We start from the raw sequence: 12099 nt of genomic DNA, 5'->3' as shown, positions 1-12099 counted from the left end.
CCCCGGTCCCGGTGTCCCCGGTCCCGGTGTCCCAATCCCGGTGTCCCCGATCCCGGTGTCCCCGGTCCCGGTGTCCCCGGTCCCGGTGTCCCAATCCCGGTGTCCCCGATCCCGGTGTCCCCGGTCCCGGTGCCGCGGCCTCACCTGCGCGGGGCGGGGCCAGGCCCGGGGGGCGGTTCCGGTGCTCGCGCGCGGTCCCGCCCGCCCCGCCCGCCCCGCGCGCCGCCGCCGCCGCCGCCGCCGAGTCCCCGCGCCTCCAAGATGCCCGGGCAGCGGCGGGGAGGCTCCCGCGGGCCGCCGGTACGTACCGGCACCGGGACCAGCACCGGGGCGGGTGGGGGCACCGGGACCAGCACCGGGGCGGGTGGGGGCACCGGGCCGGGTCGGGGGCGCTCCCGCGGGTTCGTGCCGGCACCGGGGCGGGAGGCGACACCGAGCCGGGGAGGGAATGCCGGGCCCAGCGGTGGTACCGGGGCGGGAGGAAGCACCGAACCGGCCGTGGGGACGGCGCGGCGTTTCCCGCGGGTTTGCAGCGAGTGCCGGGGCGGGGGGGGCTGCCGCCCTTCCCGGTACCGGTACCGACTCCGACTCCCCCCGCTCCCGGCCGGCTCTCCCGGCTGCCGAGCGCGTCTGCCAGCCCGGCCCGGCACCTTCCGCCGCTTGGCGGGGACACCGACTGGCCTGTCCCCGCCCGGGGCTGCCCGCGGCCTGCCCGGTGCCCCGGTTCGGCGGGAGCCGTGCTGGGAGCGGCGGTGCGGGGCGGGCGGAGCGGCTGCGAACTCACCGGCTCCGGCTCCCCGCCCGCGGCTTTGGCGATCCCGCGCCCCGCTCGCCATCCCCTCGGCCCGGCTTTGGCGGTGCACGGAGCCCAATCCTCCCGGTGCCCAATCCTCCCGGTGCCCAATCCTCCCAGCGCCGTGCCCAGCTCCCGCTCCCGGCGGTTTGCAGTGCGGGGTTCGCAGTGCCGTGTTCGCGGTGCGGGTTTCGCGGTGCCGGGTTTGTGTTGCCGGGTTTGTGTTGCCCGGTTCGCGGTGCCGGGTTTGTGTTGCCCGGTTCGCGGTGCCGGGTTCGCGGTGCGGGGTTCGCGGTGCCGGGTTTGTGTCGCCCGGTTCGCGGTGCCCGGTTCGCGGTGCCCGGCTGTCGCCGCTGCCGCAGAGCCGGTGCTGCCCCGGTGCTCCAGGGCCCCCTGCCCTCCTTCCCCGGCGCGGCTGGGGATGCACTCCAGGGCCATGGTAATTAATGGTAGTTAAGGGTAGTTAATGGTAGCTCCTTGACCGGCGCTTCGGAAGCCGCCGAGGAGGGACACGGCCCCGGGCGGGGGTCTGCCAGCGCTGGCACCGGGACCGGGGCTCGGGGGACATTCCGGGTGCTGCCCGCGCTTTGCGGGTCCCTGCCGGGCTGGCAGCGGAGTGTGTTTGTTTGCTTGCGCCGAGGATCTGTGCAGCTGCTGGAAAACGTGCCCGACTACTGACACCTCGTTCTCGCGCTTTATTTTCGTGTTTTGCCTCGAAAAACATCCCGACCGCAGGTTTCTTGCCCCTGTGTGCGCAGCTGGCGAGGGCCGGAGCGCAGCTGGCCGGGCTGGAGCGCGGTGGGGGCCGCTGTGGCCGGCGGTGTGCGGAGTTTGTGGAGAGGGCAGATGGCTCTGCCTGCTCCGTCATTGCCTCAAGTCCGGACACGCCGGCGTTAATGGCTCCTGCCCTTCCTGGCTGTCGCCCAGCTCTCCGCAGCCAGCCCGGAGGTTTCGGCTCAGCTTTTGTTGTCGGAAGGCGGCTTCAAGGAGACCGGCTCTGCCGGAGGAGCTGCCGCAGCCGGTGGGAGCTGGCAGCGGTGCCTGGCGAGCGCAGGGCACTGTTGGCTCCCGGCTGGCAGGGGGGCATCACCGGGCAGCGTCTGGCAGATCCGGGAGGTGCCACCGAGCTGTGGGCCCGCCGGAGGGGTGTTCAGCGTGGGCTCCAGCTGCTCCTGGACCGTTCCCATGCGGCCAGCAGTGGCCTTGGCTCCCGCGCCCCCGGGCGCAGCGGGCGGTGACCCCCGGGCTGCGCTGGACGGGCTGTGCAGGGCTCCCGTGCCTGCCCTGGGCTCTGCGCTGAGCTCGCTGCTGCATTTCACCGTCCGGGAGCGCACTCGAGGCTCCGTGCTCGGCTTGTGCCCCTGACCAAGGGCTGGAAAAAGCGGCCACAGCACGGAGGGAGGGAAGGAGGGAGGCTGGCCCGAGCAGCAGCGCTGGAATGCGCTCGCACCGAGGGGATGTTCCCTGAGGATGCTCCTGGGAAAACACCGTAAGTGCAATAGCAGTGCGAGGAGGAAGGATGAGCTGATGCCAAGGACAGCAGCAGCTGTCTGGGCTCGGGCAGGTGGCTGCAGAGCCCTGGGTGTGCCGGCTGCTGCCATCCGAGCGGGGCTGTGCCCTGCACAGCCTGCCATGGCGGCTGGGAGGCCGTGCCTGAGCACAGCCCACGTCCTGCCTGCTTTGGAAATGCTGCTGCTTTGCAAAAGAAATGGAGCTGCAGTGGGTGATAAATCCCTGCCTTGCAAAGCGTGCACCGGCTGAGCTGCGCCGGGCTCCGAGGTAAGGCCGGCTCAGGGTGTGTGTCTGTGTTTGTCAGGGGTGGGATCGGCCCTGGGGCCGTGGAGATTGACAAATCACTTAGTGCTAAAGCCAGGATTGTGCTGTCTCCTGCTCCATCCCCTCTAGGGATGGATGGATGTTTCCAAACGCTCGCTGTGACTCCCCTGGGCTCTCTCTGGGTTTCTGAGCTGTGGGTTGGGGTGTCTGTAGTGGGGAGGGGGGCGTTGAGCCTGTCAGCCCCTGGCTTTTCGGGTCTGGTGCGTCCCCAAGGCTGCTCGCTGAGAGACCGAGGCTGTCCCATCAGAGATGCTGGAGCCAGAACTGTCTCTGCAGGCTGCACAGGCTGGCTCATTAAGTGAGGATGATGAGCAGTGTGATTATTTTGTTCCTCTGGAAGGAGTTGCTGCTGCCGATTACAAACAATTCCTGTAACAAACCCACCTTAGCCTGCTCGGAGCCCCTCTGGGGCTGGTGGGGGCGAGAGGGTGTGTGGCTGCTCCCCTGAGCTCTGTCCTGGAGAGGGACAAAGGCCTGGGGGAGGCTGGAGCCTGTGTTGCTGCTTTCCCTTGTTTTCAGTGTTCTTTGCCTGGAAAGCGAGGGTGTTGCAGCCCAGTGAGCGCCTGGCTGTGGGGGCAGCCCTGGCAGCCCCTCACACCCGTGGGGTGCTGCTGACCAGCCTCGGGCTGCTGCTTCTGCTCGCTGCTGTGGAGCCCGGCTCCCAAAAATGCCAGGGCTTGGAGGTCACCAGCAGGAGAATGGCGAGTCTGTGTGGCTCTGAAAGGAGCCTTGTGCTGTGCCAGGGCGGGGGCTCCCGTGACGAGCTGGGAGCGTCTCAGCGCGGGATCCTGGCGCCTCTGTGCGCTCCTCCGCACGCTGCAAACATCGGGCTGCACCTCAGTCGGTGCCAGCAGCCCCAGAGCTGCCCCAGCCATGGGCAGGGAGGGGCTGAGCCCGAGCTGGGGGCTGTGCCAGCCTCGGCAGGACGTGGGGCACAGCCTGGCACGCCGCAGCCCCGGCTTTGGGGTGCAGTGCTGGGGCCCTGCAGCAGGGCAGGATGTGGTTCAGCATCTGCCCTTCCCCTGTCTTTGTCCAGCCCCGGCCCAGGGAGCGTGGCCAGTGGCAGAATTGCCCTTTCTGTGCCTCTGGATGAGCTGCACTTTCCCAGGAAACAGCCAATTGTGCTGGCTGGCAGTGCATCCGTGTCCTGGGGCCAGCCTGGGGACACCCTGGCCCTTGTTTTCTGGGGCTCCCGGCTCGCTGCTGTGGGAGGGCAGCCCCCAGCCCCAGCGATGCCCATCAACACGGCAAGGACAGCAGGGGGTTGCTGGCCCCTCCAGTGTGGGAATGGGGCTGGATGACAAGAACTCTGGGACGGGGGGGTCAGGCTGGACACTTTTTATCTCCTTTTCACGCACTCTCAGCTCTGTGTGCCAGTCAGCCTCCACGCAGCTCGCTGTCCCCATGTCACTGTGGGCAAACAACCCCGAAGTGCCCGGGGTGCCAGGAGGGCAGGGGACATCTCTGTGAGGGGAGTTCCTGTCCCAGGGCTCCTCGAGGAATCCTAGAACAGTTGGAAGGGACCCATCAGGGTCCGTAATTCCTGGCCCTGCACAGGCACCCCGAGAATCTCATCCTCTGCCTGTCCAAGTGCTTTGTGAGCTCTGGCAGCCTTGGGGCCATCCCCACTTCCCTGGGGGGGCTGTCCCGGTGTTCAGTCACCTGCTGGTGAGCAAACGTGTCCTGATGTCCAGCCCGAACACCACGTCCGTGTCCCCCTTTCCCTCCCCCGTATGATGTCCCTTTGTTCTGTGCCTGTTTGCTCACAGGGGATGTGCGGGCTGTCCCAAATGTCCCCTGGTGCTGCCGCGGTGGCTGCTCCCAGAGCCAGCCCTGGGGAGGGGACCCTGCACCCCTGGGTGGCCTCAGGTCCCCATTGCCCAGGTGTGCGGCAAAGCCAGGTGTGTTCTGTGTGAGCTCCCACCTCAGCCAGGGCTGCCGTGGCCCAGGAGCGTTTTGGAGCGTGCTGAAGCACGGGAGTCTCTGAAATCCCAGTGGGAAAGGCTCGTGGTGGTTCTGGTGGAAGCTGTTTGTTGTTGGAGCTGGGAGGAGCCCAGCACCCCCGCCAGGGTGGTGCCATCTGGTTTGCTTCCTTTTGGGCATTTCCCGTGGGATTTCCGCCCCTGGGCAGGAAAAGGGCGCGGATGGGATCCGGGATGGAATGGAACCTCAGCCAGAGCAGCCTGCAGTGAATGGGGACGCTGCTGTCACTGTGCCTTAAACTGCTTCTGAGCTTTTTACTCTCAAAAGAGTAGAGTGACCGAAGGGAAGTGGGGGAGAGGAGGGGAGAGTTGTGTGGGGCTTTTGTTTGTTTGGAGGAGTTGGAGTTTTTGATTTTTTTCGGATTTTTTTTGCAGATGTTGCAGTTGGATGCTGCAAGCTCTCAGGCCTCCAGACTGTATTTTATAGATCTCGCTGCCTGGCAGCTCTGCTAGAGGGGGAGAAGGAAAACCCACAGGCTTGTGAAAAGCCAATGTGAGAAATAAATGGGAACTTGCTGCATCACTGAGGCTCTGAGGGCAGATCCAACTCTGCTGCATCCGTGCATGAATGCACACAGCAGGTCCAGGGGTCCCCCAGCTTCACTCACTTTCCATGGGATTCCGAAATGAAAGGGCTCCGTGCCTCTGCAGAATGTCATTATTGTTGTTTGTAACCGAGATTCCTGTCTAAGGGGGAAATGAATTGCTCAGCCTCTCTATTTCTCATTTTGCAGATGCAGGAAGTGGATCACGTTGGGGTAATGGCCTAGAAATTAAATTTTGCTTTAATACACAAACCCAATTTTGAGTTGGTTGGCTGAAGGGGAAGAATTGCACTGAGGCCTGGCTGGAGTGGGGGGCACAGGGGAGGTGGCTCTGGGGGGCACAGGGGAGGTGGGGACGAGCCAGCTCTCCAAGGGGCAGCCTGCAGCATCTCTGAGAGCACAGCAGCAATGCTGAGGAGTGAATGAGCTTTGGTTTTCAGAGACACAGAGCAGCTTAACTGCATTTTGGGCTGATCCTCAAAGAGCCCCACGAACCTGGCTGTGTAAGAGCTGAACACAGTGGGGCAGGGAAGGGTGGTCTCGAGGATGCTCAATAGCCCAGGGCTGGGCTGGGGGGGCAGCAGCCTTTGAGCAGGGTGACCTGGCTCTACACTGCTCTAAGGAGCAGGCTGGGTTTTTGGCTGGGTTTAGGCTGGGTTTTTGGCTGGGTTTAGGCTGGGTTTTTGGCTGGGTTTAGGCTGGGTTTTAGGCTGGGTTTAGGCTGGGTTTTAGGCTGGGTTTAGGCTGGGATTTTTGGCTGGGTTTAGGCTGGGTGCTCAGGCTGCCACCCACACTGCCGTGTGATGATGATGATGATGATGCCATGCTGTCCCAACGTGACACTGTGATGGTGGCACTGCTGCCTGTGGTGCTGCTCAGTGCTCCAGCACTTGGATGAGGGAGCCATGGGCCTGCCACACTGAATATATGTCTGTACACATAACATTATTCATTTTTTTAAGGCGGGTTTTTTTTAATTCTCTTGCTCCTGTCAGTACTCTCCCAAGCCTCTGGCCATCGTTGTGGTCAGTCCTGGAGTGACCCTGCAGAATGCTCTGCTCCCTCCAGCACCCCAGGAATTTGTCATTGCTCAGCAGTGTGAGCTTTGCCTGTCTGTGGAGCTGCAGCCTCAGGAGTGTCAGGTGCTCTTGGAGGTGCCTTGGTGTGTCAAACCCCTAGGGAGGCTCTGGGATCGTCTGTGATCGTGACAAATGCAAAATTCGGAACGTTTTGGGTTCTTTTCAGATCATTAAAGAACTTAGCTGTGTGTGAGAGCAGGTACTGTCTGTGCTGTGCCTCTGGCTCCCTCCGGCAGCCCACAGGGAGGGAGCAGGGATGGCAGGAGGAAATTACCTTTGTAGTTACCTGCTCCATCTCCTGAAGTGCAGCTGAGCAGAGCTGAGAGCGATGGCAGGCGGATCCACAGCTCCTGCATCTGCCAAAATTACCTTGGCTGCCCCTCGGAGCAGGGAGGGGAACTTTGGAGAGATGCAGTGTGGTGGAGCTGAGCTGGCCGGGAATGGGGTGGTGGAGGCAGCCAGGGTGGGGTGGTGGAGTGCTCTGGGACAAAGCCTGTGCTGGCTTCTGGGCTGTTCCTGGTGCAGTGCCCCAGGCTGCTCCATGGGGTGATGGGGTGAGTGTCCCACGGTGATCCATGGGGTGAGTGTCACACGGTGATCCATGGGGTGAGTGTCCCACAGTGATCCATGGGGTGATGGGGTGAGTGTCCCACGGTGATCCATGGGGTGATGGGGGTGAGTGTCCCACGGTGATCCATGGGGTGATGGGGGTGAGTGTCCCACGGTGATCCATGGGGTGATGGGGGTGAGTGTCCCACGGTGATCCATGGGGTGATGGGGGTGAGTGTCCCACGGTGATCCATGGGGTGATGGGGTGAGTGTCACACGGTGATCCATGGGGTGAGTGTCACACGGTGATCCATGGGGTGATGGGGTGAGTGTCCCACGGTGATCCATGGGGTGATGGGGGTGAGTGTCCCACGGTGATCCATGGGGTGATGGGGTGAGTGTCACACGGTGATCCATGGGGTGAGCTGCACGGTTCTCCCTGGCTCTCTGAGCTCCGGGCTGCCTTCAGCAGTTAATCAATGCCCATCCTGGCATGAGCCGTGGGAATCCGTGTCCTGCAGGGCTGTGCTGGTGCCCTTGGCTCAGGGAAGCCCTCCTGGGTGGCTGGGAGTGAGCTTGGGGCTGGTCCCGGAGCTCAGTGGGGTATTGCTGGTGGAGCATTCTTTGATGTGCTTCGGAGAGTGTGACGGACACGGCTGTGGGTGACATTCAGAGCAGAGCACGGGACATGGGGACAGCCAGTGGCTCTGCCACACCTGCCCGTTCCGTGTGCTGGAGCCTCCTCCTCTCTCCAGAGCCCCAGCCCTGGGCGGGGGATACTGCGGGGGGAGGCTGAGCCGGGGGGAATTGGTGCTTTTTGTTTATAAATGCACTTTATTTTGAGATGACGGGCAAAAGTGCTCCTGTGCAGCAGTGGAGAGGCCTCCCCAAAGAGACGCTAATGGCTTTGAGTCACCTCGGGGCGCGGGAGCGTTTTGTCATGAAAGGCTTTAAATGACCTGGAAAAGTGTCCGGGGAGCGCTGGGTCACTCTGTCATTGCGCAGCACCCGGAGGGGGACGGGAAATCTGACTGCTCTGTGGAGCATCCCAAGGGACTGGGGTGGGAAAAAGGATTCGGGGCTGCAGTGGTTTGAAAACAAGCCCTAGCTGTGCCTTCTGTGGGCTGAAGAGGAGGTAACTGCAGGAAGAGCAGAGCTCTGGCTGCTGTGGAGGGAGGCGTGGGGGTCCCGTCCCTGTGGGACACGGGGTCCCTTTGGGATATGGTGTCCCTGTGGGATCCCTGCAGGATCTCTCCCGGGGTTTGCTGGTGGCTGATCCGGAGCAGCACTGGCTGTGCTGGGGCACGGTGTGACCCCCAGTGAATGGACCCCACAGCCCCCAGCTGGGGCTGGGCTGGCTCTGGGACAAACCTCTGTGTCCCCGAGAGCTGTCCTCGTGTGCCTGGAGCCCTGGGATGGTGAATCCCTGGATGGTGAATCCCTGGATGGTTGAACCCCGCGATGCTGAAGCCCCAGGCTGAAGCCTCGGCAGCAGCAGCAGCTTCCCTCCTTTTAAATCATCAATGTCTTAGAGCTGGCCCGAGAGCCCAGTCACACCAGTCTGAGAGCCTCTTTCTCTGAGCATTGAGGGGGGAGGAGGGCGTAAAAGTCCAAAATATCTGCTACCTGCTTTGTTTCTGCACTGGGCATTAGCACTAATTATCCCCCCATTGTGTCCAGTTCCTGCAGGAAGTGTTGTTTATCCTCCCAGGAATGCGGCCCAAGGAGCTGTGCAGATATATTTAACCTTGCACGGAGCAGCACAATGGCCCCTGCATTTCCCGGCTCGCTGGGGTCTGCGGGAAGTGTCCCGGCGAGGTTGGAGAGGGCGCTGGGTCGGGACAGTGACAAGGACAAGGCTCGGGGCTGCTGGAGGAAGGCTCAGACCCAAGCTGCTGCCATGTGTGGGGTGGCAGGAGGCAGCTGGGAGCAGAGCTGTTCTCGGGAGCTGCTGTGCTGGCTGTGCTCTGCAGCAGCCGCGCCAGGACAGGGGCAGGAGAGCGCAGAGCTGCGGGACAGGTAAGGGAGGGGACAGCTGGTGACACCTGGAGTCCTGTGGCAGGAGGGGAGGGACGATCTGCAGCGGGGTGGCAGGGGCATGGCAGGGCTGTGTGAGTGCTGCATGTGCCAGTTTGGTGGCATGCCCAGTCCCAGCTGCTCTCCTCAAGGGCCGGCCTGGAACGGGATCACACATCTGCCGTGGCCTTGGGGAGCTGTGTCTGCTCCCTCTAAAGCCACAGGAGTGCCTGCAGCTGTCCCTGGCAGTGCCACAGCCCCCCTGGCAGCACCCAGTGTCACTGTGAGCCCCCAGCTTCAGCCCCGGAGCTGTGGGGCAGCTGCTGGCACAGAGGAGGGGACAATGGCATGGATGGATGGATGGATGGATGGATGGATGGATGGATGGATGGATGGATGGATGGATGGATGGATGGACAGACAGACATATGCAGTGTGTGGGGAAGGGTTTTCATGGGCTGTGACCTGCCAGAGCCTGAGACTGGCTGCTGCAGCCCAGGTTTCCTGGATTAGGGAGGGAGGTGCTGGGGACCCTGGGGAGCTGCTGCTTCTCCCCCAGGACCTGGAAGCAGCTGTGCTGTGCTCCAGGGACCTGCCGTGCTGAGGGGCTGCAGAGGTGCCCTGGGCCTTTTGTGTCCTGTCAGCCCTCAGGCCACGGAGGGAGATGGCAGGGGGAGGTTCCCAGCCGGTGCCAGTGGGAATTGCCCATCATATCCCAGAGCACAGTGTCCCAAACCCTGCGGCTGATGGGGAATCCACGTGGCACAAATCCCACCATGATTCCCACCCTATGGCTGCAGGAGCAAACTGCAGGGAATCCCTTCCTGACCCACCCTGCAGCTCAGGGGCTCCAAGCACATCCACACGCCCTGGAGCCCTCGGTGTGCTGAGCTGAGGTCCTGTGGGAGCACCCCAGGAGCTGCCACTGTCCTGGGCACTGCTTGGAGAAGAGAGGCAAAACCTTCCCCTGTACAGGATATCAAACAAACAAACAAACAAACAAAGGATCTTTGTTTGGTGCTTCCCTCTCTGACATCAGAGAGGTGAAGGAGGTGGAGACCTTGGAGGCTTTAGCTGGAGCATCCTTGTCCTGAGCAGGAACCCAGGACAGCCCTTCCCAACCTTGGAGCCTGGCCAGGAGACATCCAGGAGTGAGAGGATTTTGTGATGGAGCAGAAGGGTCTCATCCCATCAGCATGCAGGTGAAATTCCCAGAGGGAATGAAGGCTGTGCACGTGGAGGAGTTGAGGACACAAGTGGCCCGTGCCTGCTGGGCTCTGGTGGCTGCTCTGGGGGTTTCACAGTGAGGTGACTGAGCTGCCAGCACACAGGGCCCTCTCACTGAAGGGAGCTGCTGCATGGTGCAGCCTCCCAGCTCTGTCCTTCATTTCAGAGGTGCAGGGAGAGCTGTGGAAATTTTGTGGAGCAACCTTGCTTTAGCACCAAGCAAAGTGGCTGGGAAAATAATTAAAGCTGGTATGTAAATGCTGTTTCAGTTTGATGGATTAAGGACAGCAGCTCTGGCTTTAATGGGGGAATCCAGATGAACTGCAGCAGGCCGTGTTCTTTTTCTGGTATGGCAATAAAGAGATTGGGGTGGGCAGCTGGGAGAGGGATCATTGGGCTTTTCAGAAAGCCTCAGACAAATTTGTGGAGTTACTGTGGTGGGAGGAAAGGCCAAGTCGAGTTTGGTGTGTTCAGGTGTGCTGATGTGGCCAGGGGATGCTTTGAGCTTCACATCTGGTGTTAAATATGCACTGCTGAGGCAAATAAAGCACAGGAAATGTAGGAAAGGGTGGCTGTGAATGGTCTGGGGGAGCCTCCCCTGTCCCTGGGGTGCCTTCCTGGAGTCAGAAGCTGTTGCTGCTGCTGGTGATGATGATGATGATGATGGTGATGATGCAGCTGGGGCTGTGCTCCCTCCTCCCCTGTTTGTGGTGGACAGGCTGAGGGTAGCTGGTTTTGGGGAGGCTGAGCTGGCAGGGTGCAGGGTCAGGGGCAGAGCTGGGAGGGGAGGGGACCTGTCCCCCTGCAGCCCTGGGGCTGTGCTGGGCTCCTCTGGAGCAGGATGTGAGATGTGGCTGCTGCTCTGCACGGGCTGTTCTGGCCTCCCCTCCACACCAATCCCCATCTTCCCGAGGACAACAAAAAGCACAGAGACAACTGCTGCCCAGATTCTGTATCCTGCTGTCTCTGAGCCAATTAAGGAAAGGGTTGCCATATTTTATTACTTTTTTCGTTAATGCACGGGTGGAGCAGCATAGCTCTTCTAAAGCCTCATTCTTGGAAGGGACTGAGCAATCTCCACTGGAGCTTTTTTGGGGAGGAGGGGAAGCAAAAAAAAAAAAAAAAAAAAAAAGGATAAAAAGGGGGAGGGGAAATAAATAATCATACTCGATGTGGAAAATACCAACCTGCAGAATTAACATTTTCCTGAACAGGTCTGGGTATCCTGATGTGGGACTCTGAAGGCTGGCCAGACTCTGCCCAGGGTTGGGGCTGGGGGATACCAGAGGGAATTTTGTGTGGACTTGGAAAACTTGGGTAAAAATGGGGCCTGGCTGCTGCTCGAGGGGAAAGTGTGAATTTGGGGTTGGCTTCTGTGGCCTCAGGTGACACCAGGGTGTCCCCCCTCCCAGGTACAGATGGGTGATGTGGGCAACATCCCTCCTTCCCCGTCTCTCCTTCCTTCCTCCCTTGGTGCCAACCTCTGCATCTCTCTGAGGAACCCGTGATCTTGAGGCAGGGATGAAGTGCTTTGATATTGTGACAATAATAATTTAGGAGAAGAGCTGGGGGAACCTTTGTCTCCAAGAACCCTTGGTGTAACTCGGCAAGGGTGACCTGTGCACCCTCCCCAGCTCCTGCTGCTGCAGGCTGGCACTCGGGCTTTGGGAGGGCTGGAAGTGAGAGCAGTGGTCAGTGTGTCCCAGAGGAGCTGGCCCTGTCCCTGTCCCTGCATCCCCTGTCCCTCAGCTCTGCCCTTCCCTTCCCTGCCTCTTCTGCTTTGTCAGGCATTGATTTCCCACCCCCCCTCTCTTCTCCCTCGCTTTTGGGCAGAGCTCAGATCAGCACACAAGAATGTTTGCTTGGGTGTCATGACCTGCTGCTCGTTGTCATCACAGGCAGCAGGGACAGGGCCATGGCCCTGGGCACGAGTGAGGGACACGGGGCTGTCTGTAAACAGTGTCAGTATTTTATAGCTTTTGTATTTAGGGAGTTAATGACTAAAGAAAGCAGATTTTAATCTAATCAGCTATTCCTTGTGCTGTGTCAGTCCTGGACATCAAAGAGAACAT

General features: G+C 61.1%; 1 protein-coding gene across 3 annotated transcripts in view; it reads left to right on the top strand.

Moving 5' to 3' along the window:
- The first annotated feature begins 233 nt into the window (after positions 1-233).
- Positions 234-12099, top strand: part of MID2 (midline 2) — a 50681-nt gene continuing 38815 nt past the window's right edge. Inside the window, exon 1 of one of the 3 annotated variants that reach the window (XM_088173345.1) lies at positions 234-300. Coding sequence is in view for 1 of the 3 variants with exons in the window: in XM_088173344.1 (XP_088029470.1) it covers positions 2264-2282 (19 nt within the window). In the remaining 2 variants the exon portion in view is untranslated. Of the gene's footprint in view, positions 301-2140; positions 2283-2430; positions 2573-12099 lie in introns of those variants that run through there. The other 2 variants (XM_088173344.1, XM_014891061.2) reach the window with 2 other exon arrangements.

This window comes from Sturnus vulgaris, chromosome 14 (genome assembly GCF_052056855.1).
Source record: "Sturnus vulgaris isolate bStuVul1 chromosome 14, bStuVul1.hap1, whole genome shotgun sequence".
Lineage (NCBI taxonomy): Eukaryota > Metazoa > Chordata > Aves > Passeriformes > Sturnidae > Sturnus > Sturnus vulgaris.
Note: the sequence above shows the minus strand (reverse complement) of the source record. Positions and strands in the feature narration are given on the sequence as shown.